Source organism: Mirounga angustirostris, unplaced genomic scaffold (genome assembly GCF_029215605.1).
Source record: "Mirounga angustirostris isolate CCGP_5_RB_7025 unplaced genomic scaffold, mMirAng1.0.hap1 SCAF_5, whole genome shotgun sequence".
NCBI lineage: Eukaryota > Metazoa > Chordata > Mammalia > Carnivora > Phocidae > Mirounga > Mirounga angustirostris.
In genome coordinates, this window is record NW_026991713.1 from 120,379,520 (window position 1) to 120,399,707 (window position 20,188).

The window sequence follows — 20,188 nt, forward strand, 5'->3', positions numbered from 1 at the left end:
TGACTACTATAAATGCATTTTATGAAAAACATTTGCTTGGACTTCTTTTCAATTAATTTTAAGACAGAGTTTGGTATGTTGCAAAGAATATAAAAAATGTGTATGTTTTTTAAAGCAGTTTCATGAGATACAATTTATATGTGATAAGGTTTACTCATTTAAAGTGTACAATTCAGTGGTCTATAGTAAAATTTACAGATCAGAACATGAAAAAAGTGTATGTTTTAGGTATATATGTCCATTTTTGTAATGATATACAAAAATTATATATATAATTATTTGTAACTCTCAATCTAATTTTAAATAATACTGTTTTCTTGGATAATTGTGTGGAAATAATATATCATTTTAATACCTATTAAAGGTTCAAAGATAGAAAATTAATTTGTACCTAAGTTAGTACATTTTAGAGAATCACCAGGATTAAAAAAAATATGTATATATCTTTTAAACCTTCTCACTGATATACTACACTGGTTTATATATAAAGAGCTGCTAACCATAATGATGAAAAACATTGTGAAAATATCAGCGCTTGATTTCTGATGCTAGGAAGCTGACATTTCAGACACTATTTTTGGAGTAATTGGAAAAGATACATATATGTGGAAAATATTCTAGATGCAGTTGAATCTAGATGCAGTTGAATCTAGATGCAGTTGATTCTAGAAACATATACGTGGCAAATAATCTAGATGCAGTTGAATCTAGATGCAGTTGAGTCTTTGATGCAGTTGATTCTAGATACATATACGTGGAAAATAATCTAGATGAAGTTGAATCTAGATGCAGTTGAATCTAGATGCAGTTGATTCTAGATACATATATGTGGCAAATAATCTAGATGCAGTTGAATCTAGATGCAATTGAGTCTTAGATGCAGTTGATTCTAGATACATATATGTGGAAAATAATCTAGATGCAGTTGCCATATCAAAATTTTGTGAGGTATGTAACAATCAGGAAATTCCAGTTTGAGTTAATGTTGTTTTTCCTTTTTTCAGGTAAAATATCATGAAGATTTTGAAAAGACAAAGGGAAGGGGCTTTACTCCTGTTGTAGATGACCCTGTGACGGAGCGAGTGAGGAAAAACACCCAAGTGGTCAGCGATGCGGCCTACAAAGGCGTCCATCCTCACATTGTGGAGATGGACAGGAGACCTGGAATCATTGTCGGTAAGCTGATGGTCTTTCTCTGCAGGCCCACACAGTCAGAAAGATTGTCCTTGGCTTAGCTTTTGAATCAGCCTCCTTATTCACTAGACCCCTCCTCAAATGTTTGATGTGGTGCCCAACTGAAAATGAACCACAGGCTAAGTGCTACTTTGGTGCCATATTGAATGGGATCCATGGTACCTGCCAGGTTATCAGTGCCAATCCTTTCTATTATTGGACCTTCTCTGTCTTTAATAACTTTCTGGCCTTAAGAGTGTTCTTGTTAAGCAAGGAAGCAGCCCAAATGTCAGACATGAGTGATAACAAAGGTTGAACAATTATTTTGTTTTCCTTTCACTTACGTGTTTGATCAATGCATTGTACTGCAGACATTGTCTACATGTGGGACAGAAATAACGGAAAAAATCCCATTTCGGTCCTTTTACCACAAATAAAGTGCCAGAGAAATTATGATGGTATTCCATAATATGAATAGCTTATGTTTTTTTGAATATTATCTCTGGATGGGGATAATCGGGAGCTGTCTACAAGCGCCATAAATCTGAGACAAAGGAAACTTCTCACTGTTCTTCTCGTCTGTCTGGGGACATCTCAGGAACGTAGCATGGAATGGCGGCTGAGACAGCAGTGATCACCCCAGAGTCCTAGGCAGGGCTAGAAAGACAATTATTGACTTTTCAATACATATCAATGACCCGTACTTCCAAATGACTGTTGTTGGTATTTTCGTAGCTAGTCAAATCCTAAAGCTCAGATAATATTTTTGGGAATCATTCTACACTCATCCATAATCTTCACAGGGAAGAGTTTATTTTTTTTGGAACTAGTGAAAGGCCATTTAGAGGTGGGTTGGGTGAGGGAAGTGTGTATCTGACTGGGTAATGTCTTCATGTAAAGCAACGGTACTGAGGTCCAGGCTCTAAGTTCCTTGAATGATTTAGTGAGTCTGAAAGTCCTTTCCACACACATTTGCACACTATTGAGAGTTCTTGCACATCTTGCAAAGGTGATCATGTAAAAGAATCACAGTAAGTTGGATGGATGGGTTGAGATGTTTTCATTGAAAGTAACATGGAGTTAATTTCATTGCTTTGGATTAACATCTCACAGGGGATAGTGAGTGCAGAGGGTCTGATTCATCCCTTGAGGGTGGAGACCCTGACGGTGCACAGCTTATACCGGGGTCCTCCGCCCTAGATCAGGGGCCAGGAATAATGGTGAAATTCTTGTTAGAAACTGGGAGATTGTCTAGAATTGAGCTCTCAGAATTAAGTACTCACTACCTTTGGGATAGAAATCATTATTTTTTTTAAAAACTTCAACATATATGTCTCTAAATTATTCCCTTATTGGGTAATCTGGAAGTCACTTTATTTCTTCTTATTGGGGGAGACTGTTTTCCATTGAGGACTTTCCTCTGAAGCCGAAAAATGAAGTACGTTCAATAAGCGAACTTCTGAGCCAGGCAGGGAAATGCAGGTTTGGAGATTTCCTGAGCAGTTCAGACTAAGCCAATTTGTGCCGCTTTGATTTTTGCTGGAGGCTCTGCTATTTACTAGTTGTGTAACAATGGCCCGGCTAACTTGATCTCTCTATGCCTTAGTTTCCCCATTTATAAAACGGGGATGGTAATAGTTCCTACTTAAATATGGCATGAAGCATAAGTGACTTATGTTGTGATGGACGGTAGTGCCCAGCACATAATACAAATTACAGATACTCAGAGCTCCACTTCCAGCTCATTAATTAATTGTTTTTACTCAAGCTCCATTTCTGTCCATAGCTAGATTTTTCACTCTCCTGTTGTGAATACTGCACTGTGCAGATCATTTTAGGACCTGAGCACCATTAGCTGGAGACACGGGTAAACCTGGAAGTTACTGTATTTGAATTTTGCCTCCAACTCAGATAGGAGAGTGAATTGGCTTGCTCGGTCTGATTGCTAAGTATGGCAGTGAACGCGTCTCTGGTCCCTTGAGAGCTGGAAGCTGCTCCTTGCTCATCTTTCCATCCCTCACCATTCCTTGATCAGTGCTGTGCTTTATTGCACTTTTCCAGTAAATGTGTCTTGTGTGGGTTAGCTTGTACTCACGGGCTCCCAATGAAAGGTGGGCTTGCCACTTACCTACATTTCAAACACTTGTTTCGGGGAGAGAAGTTTTTGTTCTTTGTTTTCTCAGACAAAAACCTCTCAGTCACTTCCTATGAATTACTCACGTGTCCTTGATCGGGAGTTTAAATCAAACATTGTACCTCTTCCAGTGTGTAGAGAGCACGAGTGTTCAGGGAGGCGGGGAGTTGTCCGGTGTCTTGGGTGATGAGTCACAGGCTCCAGATGGAAGGTCAACAAAGAATAAACCAGGCAACTGAAGTTTGCTCACAAAGTTTTCTTGCTAAATCCTTGTGAAGGTGACTGTCCCTTTGTTCTCCTCTGAAGTCTGCAGGGCTTGTTACTGGTTTGCTGATTACATGCATCTTTTTCCAGACTTGCACTTGACTCTGATGCTGACTTTTTAAAATTCATTCTTGATTTGTTGATTTCTTCTTTTTGGTAAAAGACCTCAAAGTTTGGCGTACAGATCCTGGCTCCATCTTCGACCTTGATCCCCTGGAAGACAATATTCAGTCTAGAAGTCTCCATATGCTCTCTGGTACTGCTTACATTTTGAGTTTCTCCCCATTTACGTGGTTTTGTCCTGAGAGTGAAGCTACTCTAAGCGGTAGAAGCTCATGGTACCAACTGTGTGATGTAAATTTTAAAGTTGAGGATTTGAAAAACCAAAAAAAAAAAAAAAATGCTATGCAGCTTTAAAATACCATTAATCATTTATGAAAACAAACTTTCCAAAGGCAATTTTTAATGTATCTTAGATTCGTTTGTTCTAGATTCACTTAGAAAGGTGTCCAGAGATTCCTGATGTCTGCTTTTCATTAGTGAATGTGATTTTATAGGTTTTCTGGGCTTTCAAATGCAGTTATTTGGACTGCACTAAAGTGCTGAGACATACAGGTTTGTTTCATGGAAAACACTGTTCCAACATTTTAAAGGTAGATGTTAAGATTTATATATAAAACAGCAGGGAGGTTTTCTATATAGCATCATGAACGTGTTAAAATAAGACAGACTTTTAGGTACCTTTAAAATGTATGTCTGAGTGTTTGTATAATGCAAAATTTACAGTGTATAGATATGCAAGTTTATTTGACTTTTAATTTAGACTGCATGTTTCTAACTAAAAGCAAAACCTGAATGGTTTGGTTGTTTGGGTACCGTGATAGCGATGGTTTGACATTTCAGACTTTCAGATAGTGTTTAACAAACTGAAGCTTTGACAGTTATGCAATTATTTTAAACAATATAAATAGATGTATCATATCGTTTGGGTCTGACTCTGTCCCCTGATTTATACTCTACATTTCATTACTGACATTAATGAAATTGAAAGCCCACGGCAAAGTAGGGACTCGAATACTTTTGTAGTCAGTTTGATCCACATAATCAGCCAAATTGTCATTAAATTTTCGGAAGACAAAGAAAAGGCAACAAATGCTGTATGCTTGGGGATTCTTGAAAGCGATTATATCTAACCAGATGTTACGTTTGATAGAAATATTTTAGTTTGCCAGTGTTTTCTTAGTTCTTGTCCATTTCCCATCCCCCATTTCTCCTTTAAAATCTAGACTTACAATGAGTGTAAACGATCGTTCAGCAATGTATGCTGACCTTTGGTAGTAGGTGACTAGAGCTTATAATAGTTGAGCTTTGGCATTTTTATTTAGTAAGAAACTGTTTTTCTTCCTTGTTAAACTTTTAAGTAATTTTTCTCTTCTTTTTTTCTTTCTTCTTTTTTTTTTTTTGTTCTTCAAGTCACTTAATCACAAATGTGAAAATTTTCCCTCCAATATAGAAAAGGCGAATCACTATAGGAGACACCGTTCTCGATCTCACTCGAGCAGCACTTTTGGTACAGGTCTGGGAGATGACAAATCAGAAATATCCGAGATTTACCCTAGCTTTTCATGCTGCAGTGAGGTAACCAGACCGTCGGACGAAGGAGGTAGCAAACATTAACCAGTCTCAGAGAACGATAATTCATTTTGTAAATATGTCACAAGTGCGTCTAACATTCTTCACCTTTGCACAAACACATAGCCTGGGTGTATTTGAAAATTTTAAATTCTGTTTAGAAAGTTGAGTCCTTTTCTTTTAAACTACTAATTTGCATTCCTGCATGTTTGTTTTTCCTGTCTTACTTCCCTATTTTCTTTTTTTCTTTTTCTTTTTTTTTTAAAGATTTTATTTATTTATTTGAGAGAGAGCATGAGACAGAGAGAGCATGAGAGGGGGGAGGATCAGAGTGAGAAGCAGGCTCCCTGCTGAGCAGGGAGCCCGATGCGGGACTCGATCCCAGGACTTCAGGATCATGACCTGAGCCGAAGGCAGTCGCCCAACCAACTGAGCCACCCAGGCGCCCCTTCCCTATTTTCACCACCAATGGATTTTTAATGACAAAAGGGTCTTGGGACCTGCTACATGAATCTGTTTCACAGTTGGCTGTGATGGACGTACGCAGCCTGAGTGGACACTGGAGTTCTGTGGAGTTTGTATCTGATTTCCATTAAGGAAAATCCATCTTACAGTTATATTTGAGTGGCTAAGAGGGGTTGCTATGAATTTGTGTGCATTACAGTATCGATATACATTTGCAGACAGAGCTAGATCTTGCCTAAAACAAATTGGATGTGATACTTGAGATATGAGATTTTTTTTTTTTAAGTGGAAAATACTGTTGATTGTTAATAATCTTCCCTATATTTCCTGTAGTCATCCTCTCTTCTGTTTTCTGCATCCAAGCTAGTGGATTAGGTCTAGATTTTTTAGTTGAAATTGTTTTGGATGTTAAACGAATCCTGTGGATAAAGGTCTTATTGACATTTAAGACTACGGTGCGGGTACATTTTAGTGCCATGGGCAGTGGGGTAAGGGGCCAGAAGCGCATAAGAACTACTGGAATCCTGAATTTCCTTTTCAACCGCAGAGGTCGTATTGCTGAAATAAATCCCTAAGGCAGGCAATTTTGATGTTGAGCAACTTAACACGGGGGGTAGGGGTGGTTGGAGAGAAAGTAAAGTGACTGAAGACCAGATGAGACCATGAAAACTCTTGCAGTTGTGTGATTGTTTTTTCCATTCGTTCGAATAAAGCACTTAGGAGGTTAAAATCAATTACATCCTGTACATCTTAAATTATGCCTTTAGGCTGGCCTTAGCCTGGTAGAAAGTTTTTTTTTTTCTTTTATGTTTCAGATTCACTGAGGTACAATTAGCATATAAAATTTAAGTTATCGGAAGTGTCCATTGGGATGATCTGATATATGAGCACGTTGTGAAGGGACCTCCCCCCCATCTAGTTAATTAGCACATCCATCACCTCACATAGTTATCTTCTATTCGTGTGTGAGAGAACATTCACGTTCTACTCTCCTAGCAGATTTCAACTAGACAATACAGTGTTGTCAACCATTATAACCACGTTATACGTTAGATCCTCAGAGCTTATTCATCTTACAGCTCAACGTTTGTATCCCTTCCCAACTTCTCCCTTTTTCCCCCACCCCCCAGCCCCTGGCAGCCACTTTTCTACTGTTTTATGAGTTTACTTTTTTTTCTTTTTAAGATCCCTCCTTACTACAAAGTTTTAAAAGATCTCCTTTCTCTACGATTCTAGTGAAGAATTTGTCAATTAGTTTTGCTCTCCTGTAGATGAGATAGACATGGGTGGTCTCCCCTTTCTGTGACTGCTCTTCTAGCAAAGGGTTCAGTAACTTCTTGAGTTTTTTGATTTTGGATTTGGGGTTATGGATTTCTCCCTTCAGTGTCCTCTGTGGTTCTGGAGGTACAGAATAATGACAATGCTTGATGAGATGAACAAAACCCAAAGCAAATACAAGAAGAAATTTCAATCCATCTTAGTCAACTTTACTCAGTCCAGCATTTTGGAGTTGATGCAATGTACCTTAGAGACTTTGCCTTAGCAGTGACCCTTCTCCTGCATCTCTGTACACCCAACACAGCCTTCATTCATTTATTCACCAAATGTTAATTGAGTGCTCTTTGTACACCAGCCAAGAGCCGGAATCCGGCGATGCAAATAGCAACGAGCAAAAGAGATGCGCATCTGCTCTAAGGGGCTTAGAGTTTGGTGGGGGACCCTGACATTAAACAGATACTGACCCAACTAATATATAATTAAGAACAGAGTAAGTGCCGTGAGGGGAGAGCATGGGGGCTACAAGATGTATAACAGGGGAATTCCATCTGGCCTTGATGTTAGGGAAGCCTTCCTGGGGAAGGAAGATTTGAGCCAAAATGCCAATGCTCAATGCTGTTAACTAGGCCAAGGGGGCTTTGGGAGAAGAACGCCTTTGAGAGAGAGAACAGAACACTGAAATGATGTGTCAGTGAGATGTTCAAATGGAGGTGTCGAGTAGGCAGTCAGAATTCAGAGGGAAGGCTACACAGGTTACAGCTGTGGGAGGAGGCGATGAGAAGGGCCTGGAAGAACCTGCATAGAGAAGGAGAATTCAGACCCCCCCTCCCAGATGTGTCTGGTCCCTCAGCACCTGTGGACTCCCTCCATTCTCCACCTCTAGCACTGCACTGTGAAAACCCACTGTTGTTAGGTTATCCCTTCTTTCTCTTCCTAAGCCACATCTTCTTTTTTCTAATTATTTTTAGCAAAAGGACCCTATACCCTGCCAAACTGAATGAGAAAATGTCTCCATTGAAAGATGGTATACATAAATATTCTTACAGTTATGGCAGAATGTAAGAGTAACACATTAATAGGGAATAATTACGTTTTTAAAATGGAGGAATTTCAGACTCCATGGAAGGTAGTGGCGGGGCGATGGGCGGGGGCGAGATTTCTGGCAGGAAGGCGGTGTCTCAGGAGCTTAAATAATGTCTTATAAAATGCCTTTAAAGATGCCTTGTCGTGCTCATCCCCCTGCTACGGGGCCAAGATGCTCTGCTCTTAGTGATATTCCCTATTTTGGAAAATAGAATTAGGAGCATACTCCCATGTAGTCCAAAATCTTTTTGAATTAATACAGATATCTTGTGGGTACACCATTACTTGGATGACCATTATAACACTTACTGGCACATCTTTACCTTTGCTTTATACCTCAATATCTATTTATTTTAAGGGAAGCAAGGCACATTCTATCAATTGGCACCTTATGTCTGTATTCAGATGATTAGTGACATACCAAACCTAATATGTTCAAAACAATATCCCTACTCCCCTCCTTCCCCCCAGCAACCTGTTCTTTCTCAGGTCCCCAGTTTGCTAAGGGACAACTGCAGCTGTCCAGGTCCTGAGGTCAAACTCTGTGGAGTCATCCTTGGCTCCTATCCTTTACTCACACCCTCCTCCAACCCATTAGCAAATCTTGTCAGCTCTACCAGGAAAAATGCATCCAGAATCCTAGCGCTTGGGACCCCCTCTGCCTCGGATCCTCATAGTAGCCACCGGACTGTTTTCCTGCTTCTGCTCTTGTCATCCCACGCTGCCTACCCTCTGCCCCGCTCTGTTCTCCCCCCTGGCGGCCAGAAGGAGCTTTCTGAAACGTAAGTCAGATCATGTCATTCTTCCGCTGAATATTCTGCTGAATATAACCCAGATCCTCATCATTGCCTACAAGGCCCTCACCTGCTCTGGGCCCTGGCTGCTACCCTAAGCTCGTTTCCTCCCATTCTCTGTCCACCCCCACTGTCCTGTCTCCCTGCTTTCCTCAAACCTTCCAAGCAAGCTCCCACTCTGGACCTTTGGACTGAACTTCTTCCCTGCCTGGAACGTTCCCTCTCATCCCCGTATTTGCTTTTGGCTAGTCCCACTTTTTTTCCACGATTCTGCTCAGATGTCACTTTATCAGAGAGACCCTCTCTAACTACCAGAGATAAAATAGCACCCTTTCCTTCCCTGTCTGTTCTTTACCCTCCTTTTTTTCCCCCCTCCGTTAGCATTTGACACCACCTGAGATATTATATATCTCTTTGTTTATTTGCTCATCTGTCTCTGCCTCGCTAGAATAGAAGCCCTACAGAAGGTGAATACACGAAATGACCAAATTATTTTTTCCTGCTCATTCTTTTTTTTTAAAATTGAGGAATGATTGACATATAACATGGTATTAGTTTCAGATGTACAACAAACTCATATCTTAAAAACTAGAACTGCATCTATAAATATATATAGTATAATTATTTTTTAAAATACAAATCTGTTGTGGAAGGCTCTTAAGGAAATTCTTCCATTTTTGTTTTGATGATGTTTTGATATGTTTCAAAGACATTAAAGCATAGCTGGAAAAAAAAAAACAAACCTAAAATGGAAACATTCCCAGTGTTGTTTTGTTTTGTTTTCCTGATGGGGAAGGGAAGGAGTAGTATCCATGACTTTTTGGTTACTTTGAAATTCAGGGTCCTCTTTGAAATGTGTACTATGCTGGGCCCTGGTAAGGAGGTGCTGATTGACTCCATAGAAGGAAAAAACTTTTATGGTCTTGATGGCTATTTGATGAAAACCTTTAGTGTCTTGAGTAAATCATATGTATTGGTTTAAATGCCATTCTAGAAATTGAAAAGAATTTTTAAAACAGTACTTGTTAGTGGTAAGATGAAGAAAAAAGAAAATGTAAGTATTTAGAAATGCCATTTTTTCTTCCAGATTTTGGTGATTTTTTTAACATCTACATTAGGACTTTATATGATGAAATGTGCTAAGTCCCAGAGAGAGGCTCTATAATAGTGGGTTCTCTCCCTGCCATTAAGGGTGTGTGTGGCCATGCCATGTTGTAGTGGACACGGCACCAGGCCACAGGACAAGACTGTGGACTTCACCCTAGCTCTCGCCCACGTGGCCTGAGTTCTCTGGAGGCCATCTGACGTTAGACACAGAGTCCACATCTGTAACAAGAAGGATATAGGACAAGAACTCTCTAAGATCTCTTACATTTTCCTAAGCTAAGTGCCATAAATTTAAATACCCCCCCCCCCCCGGCCCTTGCTTCTCTATGTATGAGAATGTGCTTCTGTTCTAAAGGTGATCCATTGTATTTTGTGAATTAAGTGACCGGGCAGTTGGGAGAGTTATAGTTTTAGGGTCCTTCCTATGAGTCAGAAGAAATTGTTGAGACAAAGGGTTAAACGATTGGCTCCTTTTCTTGAGGCAAAAGTACCATGTTTTCATCGTTCACATTTGGTTTTCATGAGCATTAGCATAGGGGCCTTCTCCTTTAAGTCTGTATCATTGTTTTCGTTACGTGTTTCTCGTGATATTTTCCCCCTCTTGCTTTGATTGCTGAATATTTTCATTTTCTTATGTGATTATTTTGGGCTTTCTTACTTTTCAATCTGCTTTCCAAGGTATTAAGTTACCAAAGGATTTTCATTTTACATCTCTACTGTGTTACTTTGATTCAATAAAAGAGGCTTTTATTTAAACTTGATCTAATTTTGTTTTGATTCTTGAATAGTATTATTTGAAATTATCTTTATTGCCTTTTGGTATCAGATTAGGTTAACTTATTTTCATTTGACACACAGTTCCGTGACTGGCAATACTCCTGATGGTTCTTGCTTATTTCACTGAAAGGTTTTCTTTGATCTTTGTGTTTGTCTTCAGTTCACTTGCCTGCAACATCTATTTGCCTTCTGGTACTACTTTGTATTTCTTCGGTTGCCCCAAACTCACAGTGGTCCGTGTTGCTAGTGTTTGTATGTGTTTGCAATCTTGCCCAGTGTTTACCCTTCTCGGTTTGAACTGGTGTTCCATTTGGCTTCAGGTATTTTGTGTTTTCTGATTCCCTCTGGAACCTACGAGGGTATGGGAGGGAATGGGGGAGGAAAAGCAGATGCACTTTTTAAAATAGACATTTGCAGTTTTCCAACCTTGTGAACTTTTCCATTTTATTGTGAAGGAATCTGATTGGGATGACTTAGTCCTGCCTTCACCGATGGACAATGTGCTTCTGAATTCGGTGACTGCGTCAGCTGGGCTGTGCCTATAACATTCCAGTCGGTGCACTGTGTCTTCAGAAGAGGTTAGGTTGCAAGAGATGCTTCAGTACATCCTGGAACTCTCAGTAGACTGTGGACCAAGAGGGTGATGCACCAATTAGGGAGCCAAGTGCCCAAAACCTAAAGGTGTTTTAAAGGCACCCACACCTCCATCTGTTTATTCACCAAACATTTATCTCCCCCTATGTGCAAGACTCTAGAAACAGAGAAAATAAAGATATAGTTATTGTCCTTGAAGAACTCACATTCTAGTGAGAGAGCAAGATGCATTAACCTATTGCGCTCAGGAAGGCATTGTGATGGAGTGACACCTGGAGTTAGAGTTAGCCAGGTGGGGAAATGCGAAAGGAGTGTTTTCGGCAGAAAAGCAGCATACGACAGAACACAGCACATTGGAAACTTGGCGTACTCTGGGACATCTTAAGCCCAGGGGCTGTATGTCCAGGAAAGGGGCTGAAGACCAGACCAGAGTGTGGGGGGTGTCAAGCCACAGTCTCTGCAGAAACAGCGTGCAACCGAATGTCTTTTCTGGGCACTCTGCTTGGGCTCTGTCCTACAGAAAATATAGAGGCTATGTAGAGGACCAGTTCTTGAGACTGGTAGGTAATTGGGTCTCTGACTTGGAAGTTTAACCCACTCTGGGAGCTTGTCTAAGGATCTAGTCTGCATTGGATGATTTAGATTCTGCCAAGAGAATGGACTCCTTGGGTGTCATGTGACCAGAAGGCCTTCTGAGCAGTCTTGTAGAGGGGCTCATGGTGCAGAGACAGCATTGTGGGTTTTTATTTCAAGTGTCACAATGTCTCTCATGGTTGACATTCATCACTGATGCAGAAGAGTAGAAACACCAAAATCATAGCACCTTCCTACTCTCACGACTTTCAGACTCCAGACTCCATCCTGCTGGATGTTGGATAGGCATCTCAAATCTTATGTCTGGAACCAGTGTGTTATTTCCTGTCTTCCCAAACAAACCAACAAACAAATATCTGTTCTTGTCTTTGTTCACCATCGCAGCTGATGACATAATCATTCAGAACCATATGCCAACAAAACTGGTGACATCCTTGTTGCCTTACTTCCTCTCACGTTTCATATTCAAGCCATCTGTAAGCCCGTTGGCCCTGCTCACGACAGAGATGTCCCCAATCCAGCCACTCCTCACCAGGTCCAGTGCTCCCTGAGCAAATCCCATCCCATCCCATCTCTTTGAGAGGTCAGAAGTAGGCTCCTGGTCTTTGTCCTATCATCCTTGCCCTCTTTGATCTGGCCTTTGCCCAGCTGCCAGTGATCCTTTAAAAACTTGCATCAGCATGATGCCCTTGCTCAAAATTCTCTAATGGTTCCACTCACGCTTCAGCTAAGAACCAAGATCGACAGGCTACAAGATGTTACATGTCTGGCACTTGGTCATATCTCCAGTTTCATCTTCTCCCAGACTGTCTTCACCCGGACCTCCTGGCTGTCTCAGCATGGTAGGCCTTCTCTCACCATGGGTTCTTGGCCTGCAACAGTTGCAGGTGCTTTGTGGCTTGCCTCCCTTTCTTCAGGTCTCTGATTAAATCTCAACTAATTAGAAGTGCTTTCCTTGACCTCTCTACCTAGAAAGCTCTCAACCCACATACACCCATAACTCCCTATCCCCTTACCCTGCTTTATTTTTATCTATAACTCTTCTTTTAAGGTTTACCGAAGCATAGTTGATAGACAACATTTGTACATAGTTAATGTCTAAATTTTAATGAGTTTGGACATACGCATATACCCATGATACCATCACCACAAGCAAGGTACTAAACATATCCATCACCTCTAAAACTTTCCTTGTGTGTGTGTGTGTGTGTTTGGTTTGTGTGTGTGTGTGTTTGGTTTGTGTGTGTGTGTGTGTGTGAGTGATAAGAACACTTAACATGAGAGCTATCCTCTTAACATCTACAATACTCAGCAGTGTATTGTTAACCACAGGTATTGTGTTGTACAGCAGATCTCTAGAACTCATTCATCTTCATAATTGAAACTTTATACCCACTGAGCAACAATTTCCCATTTTCCCCTCCCTCTGCCCTTGACAAGTGCCATTGTTCTCTGCTCTGTGAGTTTGACTATTTTAGAAACCTCCTATTAGTAGAATCACGCAATATTTGTCCTTCTATCATTGGCTTATTTCACTTAGTATAATGTCCTCTAGGTTGATCCATGTTGTCACAAATGGTAGGATTTCTTTCTTTTTTAAGGCTGAATGATATTCCATTGTATGTATATATCATTTTCTTTATCCATTCATCCGTCAATGGCCATTTGGGCTGTAGTCATATTTTGGTTATTGTGAAGAGTTCTGCAATGAACCAGGAGACACAGATATCTCTATCAGATCAGGGGAATGCAGATCAAAATCACAGTGACATATGACCTCTTATCTGTTAGATGGGCTGTTATCCTAAAAAACTCAAAAAAGCAAAAAAAGATAAATGTTGGCAAGGATGTGGAGAAATTGGAACTCTTATACACTGTTGGTGGGAATGTAGAATGGTGCAGCCACCATGGAAGACAGTATAGAGGTTCCTCAAAAAATTAAAAATAGAACTATCTAGCATTTCCACTTCTGGGTATACATCTATTGCTCTTTTTACTACCTGATATTTCATTATGTATTAATTAATTATGGCTCCCCCAGAATATAATAAACTCTATTAGAACAGACTCTTTCTGCCTGCTTTGTCCTGAATTCTATAACTAGTATCTAGAACAGTACCTGCAAAACACTTAATAAATATTGTTGATACATACATATATTCAAATTAAAGTCTGATCTGAAATACAAAGGAACAGCTTTGCTACATGTGCTAAATCACTAAAACTTGGTATTAGTCTTTATTAAGTCTAATTAGAGCTAATTTGGTTGAGGGTAACAGTGTAAAAATAACCCTTATTATAGTTTCTTGAAAAAGTAGAAATGTAAGATGTATCACTGAAATATAACATTGTAACCTCTGTTTATTACAAAGCCTGAGTCAGCCAGTGACCTTTCATAACCAAGAAATCAGTAAAGTATTCCTACATTAACACTTCGGTTCTCATACAAATACTCCTCATTTCAGGGTTTTATTTCACTTGTGACAACTGTCCTTAGTAGGAACTTAATAAAGTGAAAGTGCCCATCAGAATTCTGAAATCCGTACCTTGTATGGCTTCTGTCTCAGCGTACTCTAGTTTATTGTTTGGTCATGAACTCCACAGTGGCAGAGAATGAACGTGCCAGTTAGCTCTCCTTCCAGTACCTAGCGCAGGACCAGGAATGCTCCATGAAGAAATGGTGAATGGAAGGAGACAAAATGCAAGGAGAAGTCATCTCTTCCCTAGACACAGTGAAGCCCACAGAATGCTCCCTTAATTCCTAAGGATAATAGCCATCATTAAAATTTCAATTTGCCATTATATTGAGAACAGAAATATCAAATGCAGGCACAATAATAAACTCTTTGTTTTGAAAGTGATGGACAGGCATCAAACGAGCAGTGTTTCAAAATCTCCTTTAATATGAAGTGTTCATAAAGTCACAATCTGTTGCTCAGTGTCTGCATTAATTTTTCTGTTGATTCTCCCTGCCCATTGAGGATTTATGTTTTATGATTTACAGATGGCATTCTGCCCCAAATTCAGTGTTACTGGTTTTTAATGGTGAGCGTGACTTTAAAATTAGATAACTGGAACAACCAACTAGGAAATGCACTCCGGATTTTGAACTCTTTTGCCTTCATTTAATCTAAATGTACCAGTATTTCTCTTGGAACCAATACTTCAGTTTTCTGGTTATTGATTGGCAACCCCAACCCTCTGAAAAACTCCAGCTCCTTCCTAGCCTGACTTCTGCAAAGAAAATACCTTTAACAAGAAACTTTCAGTTGTACTATTTCCCTACTGTATTTGAGCGTCGTTTCCAATATGAATTCGAGAAGTGAGCAATATCCATCAAAAAATGACGTTTTAAGTGTCTACATTGAAGGTAGGAAGATTTAAAGAATTGATGACTGAGATACTTCTGTGATAAATTGCTGAGATAAATTTTTGTGTGAAATTAGCCTATAGGAAAATAAACGAGTCCTTTATAATGTAAGATCCTGTTGTTGGTGATTACATGATCATATTTAGCCATCTAGCTAAAAAGCCTATGGGAAAGCACACCCTGCACACTGTTAGAAACTTTTAGTTAGTTCAGTTGCACCCCCAAGAAAAAGGTTCAGGATTCTGATTGAATTTGAAGTCCTTAGAGAAACTCATATTCCTGGTATCATTAGACTGGGAATGAAAGAAACGTCATAATGTCTCCTGAGATTAAGAATCCCCCCCCCCAAAAAAAGAAAGAAACGTCATAAGTTTCCTTTTCTGAGTGTGAAGTTGGGAAAAGGATCAAATACTAATGAATAGCACTTGTTCCAAGATGCACATGTGTCTTTCATTGATTTGCCAAAATTAAATCAAAGGGTTCCATATGTGTATGAAGGAGAAACATCTGACACTTAAAGTAGCAAACAATAAAACATTAAAAATATATTTCCTGCGAAGCCGAGCTGATTGGGGAAAAGAGAAGGTTTGATCATCGGGAAGGAGATAGATGTGGCCATGGCATATGCGTCCAAGGGGAAAACTTTAGAAGAGCTTTGTAAATGGTAAAGTGACGCACATGGAGAGGGAGAGAGTAGCTTTTCCATATTGTTGAACATTAGTAATAGTCATTTTTGGTTCGTATGGTTCAAATTTGATGTCCAAATTGGGTAATAGACTGAGTATACATGTGTATTTACCTCTCTGTCTTAGATATAAAACAGTCATAATGTTACCTTTGTAGTCATGACTTTCCTTGCTCTCCCCCACTTCCTGTTTCATCCAGGTGCCCCACACCCCTCTGCCCCAAGCCCCAGGCTAGGAGGTCATGGGGATTGGATCCTGACTTTTACAGGAACTACTTAAAATTTCCCCAGGCTGCTGCAGCTGGGGGTTGTATTGAGTTTCTGCGTTTTGTTTGGTCATTATCTCCTGTTGCCCCAGCTCATTGTTGTGTGGTTCTCCCCTTGTGGCCAGATTCCCTACTCTTTAGTGCCTAATCCTGTTCCAAAAATATTCCTGGTCCGCCCATGCCACATTTTTCAGACATTCTGGTTTTTGATCTTTATCTTCCACCATATATCTGACCCGTGTGTACTGAATTTATTTACTAGCCTGTCGGAATCTTACCTGGGTCCTGTCTACATGTCTTTAACACTATGTGCCTTTGATTCCAATGACCGGCTGCTCAGCTCCCTACCCGACTGTGACTCTTACACCTGCCTCTTTCTTCAGCCCCAGCCACTTCCCTTAAGCTGAAGCTTGGGCTCTAGAAGACCCAGACAATCCTTTATATTCATTTTCCTACATTTCCCTATCTTCAAATCATCTCAGGGACACATTGGTTCCGTTTCATATATGTCTATTGGTTGAAAAAAGTATACTTGCTCATTCAGAAGTGTTATCATTATTGAGATGTGTGTACATATGATATTTAGTGTGGTTTGTCACTAAAGACATCTCATGTAAAACTGTATTTGGGAACTACTTGTGGATTGGTCATATTTCCTAAGAGTCAGTATTTGAATTGATTAGTGCAAGAATAAACCAAATGCATATTCTGTTTTTAAGTCTTTAAAAATATGTTACAAAAAACAATGCTACATATATTTATCTGATAAGTATTCACAAAATATCCTCTACAATGGCATAATGAGACTTTCTTTCATTGTACTTGAATAATGAATTTTTCTACATGAGATTGACTTGCACAGTATTGGTGGTGGTTTTCACTGAGGAAAATTGGGATTTGCTATGAGTTGACTTTTCAGTCATGGCATAATTTGTGTCTGAAAGCTGGATTCAGTGCTATGATTTACCTAAATGGAAACATTTATCCCCGTGTCCCTGCTATCCTTAGGTTCTTTATTGCCTTCATCTTACCAAAGAACTGCCCCCAATTATGTCTTTCTTGTCAGAAAACTACAAATATATATATCTCCATACTATGCATTCCTTTATTTTCATTTTGGGAGATAGCATGCATGTGCACGTGTAGACACAGATACATACCTCATTGATTTTGTGCCATGAGAACATTATTCAAGACTCTGTAATTTGGGGCAGAAATTATCTCCTTTTCCCTCAGTGACAATCCTGCTTATATCTCTGGTTTGTGTTACAGTTATAAGTTGGGGAGTTTATCCTGAATTATATAGCTAAAAATGAGAAACAAATCTGAGAGAAAAATATACAAGTTGATATTTAAATCTAATGTAAGAGTAAATTGGCTAGATTATTCTGAAGCAAAATAGCAGATATTCTTAACTTTAAATCTCTCTAGTTCTGTTCAAACTACAGTATGTCTTGGTTCAGTTCTTCCAGAGAACATTCACAGACTTATTTTTTCTAGAGAAAAACCAGTTAGTTTTGAAATCAAAATGTACTGCTTTTCTGGGCTTGTGAGGCTAAGTTTAACTGGCTGATCATTTAAAAAATAACTAATTTTGTGTTTCTTTTTTTGATATTTAGGAACAGCAGAGCCCCAAAACAATACTTTAGAAATTCTTACTTGGGGCAACTAAGCCAAATATATAAACAAAATGGTCAGATGTAATTCATATATGCATAATTTTAAAAAGTACATAATCTAGTTAATAGGTAATTAGGAATCTTTAAATATCCAATTTATATTTGACTAAAGCAACATTATAAATCTATTATTTAAATTTAGAGAAGAAATAGTTAAACAGTCTTCTGGACTTAATTATGTTTGCAACTAAATTCTTAGCACGTCTATAGAGCTTGTCACTCTTCTGATGCTGATTTGGGGAAGTAACATTTTGCACGCAGTGTCCTACAGAAGGATTTTGAAAATTGTCAGGTGGCATCATGATTGGGGTCTTCCTTGCTCAGTGGGAGAGTGGTTGAAGTCATATTAGGAGATGTGGCTTGAACACACACTTGAAAACTGTTCATACAGGATAAGGTGACTGAATGATGATTGGCCAGGATAATATAGGATACTATTGGCAAAGGGAAGAAGAAACAAAGATCACACACACACACACACACATGCACTCCAGAAACTTACCAGATGCGAAAATGACCCTTAAAAGAAATCTGAAAGCCATTGCTTCAGAAACAATGCTATTCTCTATGATTTGAGCGAACTTTTCCAAAAGTGAATGCATTATTCTCACTATAATTTTTTCCAAAGATGTTCTAGCACACCTCATCAACCACATTCACCTCAACTTCCTGTGGCATTTATACCCCCAAGTATACCACAGAAAAGTCAGTGCGAGTGAGAGTCACCTCTGTGAGCAGAACGAAGCTGCCCCACACACCTCTCCACGCATTAAACCTCTTTTCTCTCGGCTTTCCCTTCCCCTCACTCCCATCTTCCCTGCCGCTGGAGTGAGTGGTCAACTGTTACTGAATCCCTGTAGCCTGCAGATTCTCCATCTGTAAAATGGGCACTTTGCCATCAGTAAAGTGGTGACAATTTCTCCACCTAATCACGTGACATGCTACACACAGGGCCTGGCATGTTGTAAGTAGGGCGACCAGCCGTGCTGATTGGCCTGAGACCAAGGGGGTTCCCGGGGAACAGAATTTTCTCTGCTGCAACTGGGTGAGTCCTGAGCAAACCAAAGTCATCCGCCTACTTGTAAGATTTCATTTACTCAAATTTTATTATATTCATATTTGATATTCCTTGGAAAGCAGAAGTCCTGTGATACATATCTCTCCCGCTGATGTTTCACAGGGACACATACCTAGGTGATGAAATATTTTCACATGTTTTGAATTTTCTCAAAGGAGGTTTGCAATACCCTCTAGTAATAGCATTTATCTAAGAACAGAAAATTAAAACCAAGATGGTATTGGGGTCTAGATGGAGAAAATTGTTAGGAACTTATCATTGGCTTGAGGGATAATTTTTGCATCTGTAAAGACATTTTTTTTGGCTACACGATTCCAAACTCCGCAGCCCCCCTTTCCCTCTGAGATGGTAACCAGGTCCTGTTCTGGTCAGCCCCTGGGAAGTGGGGTCAGCTTCCACTGGTCAGCCCTCCCTGGGTGGTGTCCCGTGGTGCTTGCCTTAGCTTGTCCCCTGAGTGCTGCATATTAGTGGCTGGGTTATTCTCCAGTGAGCTTCCTCTTACTGAGATTTCTTCCCAGGATCCCTGCTTGCTTCTCTGGTCCAGGGTTAAACATTTGCCTCCACAAATACAAACAAGTCAGGGGGGGAGATACGTGTTTTAAATTTTTTTTTTTTTTTAAGATTTTATTTATTTATTTGACAGAGAGATACATAGCGAGAGAGGGAACACAAGCAGGGGGAGTGGGAGAGGGAGAAGCAGGCTTCCTGCCAAGCAGGGAGCCCGACGCGGAGGCTCGATCCCAGGACCCTGGGATCATGACCTGAGCCGAAGGCAGACGCTTAATGACTGAGCCACCCAGGCGCCCCGGAGATACGTGTTTTAGCCCCTTCCCACAGCTACAACAGACCACCATAGACTGGATAGCTGACAAACAACAGAAATTGATTTCTCGCTGTATTGGAGTCTGGAAGTCTGAGATCAGGCTGCCGGCATGGTTGAGTCTGGTGAGGGTCCTCTTCCCAGGTTGCAGACTGCTGTCTTCTCCGTGTGTCCCCACCTGATGGAAAGAGAGCTAGCTAGCTCTCTGGCCTCTCATGAGGGCACTAATCCCATTCATAACGCTCCATTCTCATGACCTAATCACCTCCCAAAGGCCACACCTCCCCATACCATCATCTTAGGGGTTTGGATTTCAGCATATGAGTTTTGGGGGTGGGGAACACAAATATTCAGTCCTTTTCAGGGGGAGAGCAGGAATTTGGGAATAGCATGTA

At 40.1% G+C, this 20,188-nt stretch overlaps 1 protein-coding gene across 3 annotated transcripts in view; it reads left to right on the forward strand.

Moving 5' to 3' along the window:
- NEBL (nebulette) overlaps positions 1 to 20,188 on the forward strand; it is a 347,130-nt gene that overhangs the window by 314,184 nt on the left and 12,758 nt on the right. The window contains exons 25-27 of one of the 3 annotated variants that reach the window (XM_064591994.1): positions 1,005 to 1,176; positions 3,735 to 3,827; positions 5,085 to 5,234. In XM_064591994.1, coding sequence (XP_064448064.1) covers positions 1,005 to 1,176; positions 3,735 to 3,827; positions 5,085 to 5,234 — 415 coding nt within the window. The remainder of the gene's footprint in view (positions 1 to 1,004; positions 1,177 to 3,734; positions 3,828 to 5,084; positions 5,235 to 20,188) is intronic. The other 2 variants (XM_045874312.3, XM_045874313.3) reach the window with 2 other exon arrangements.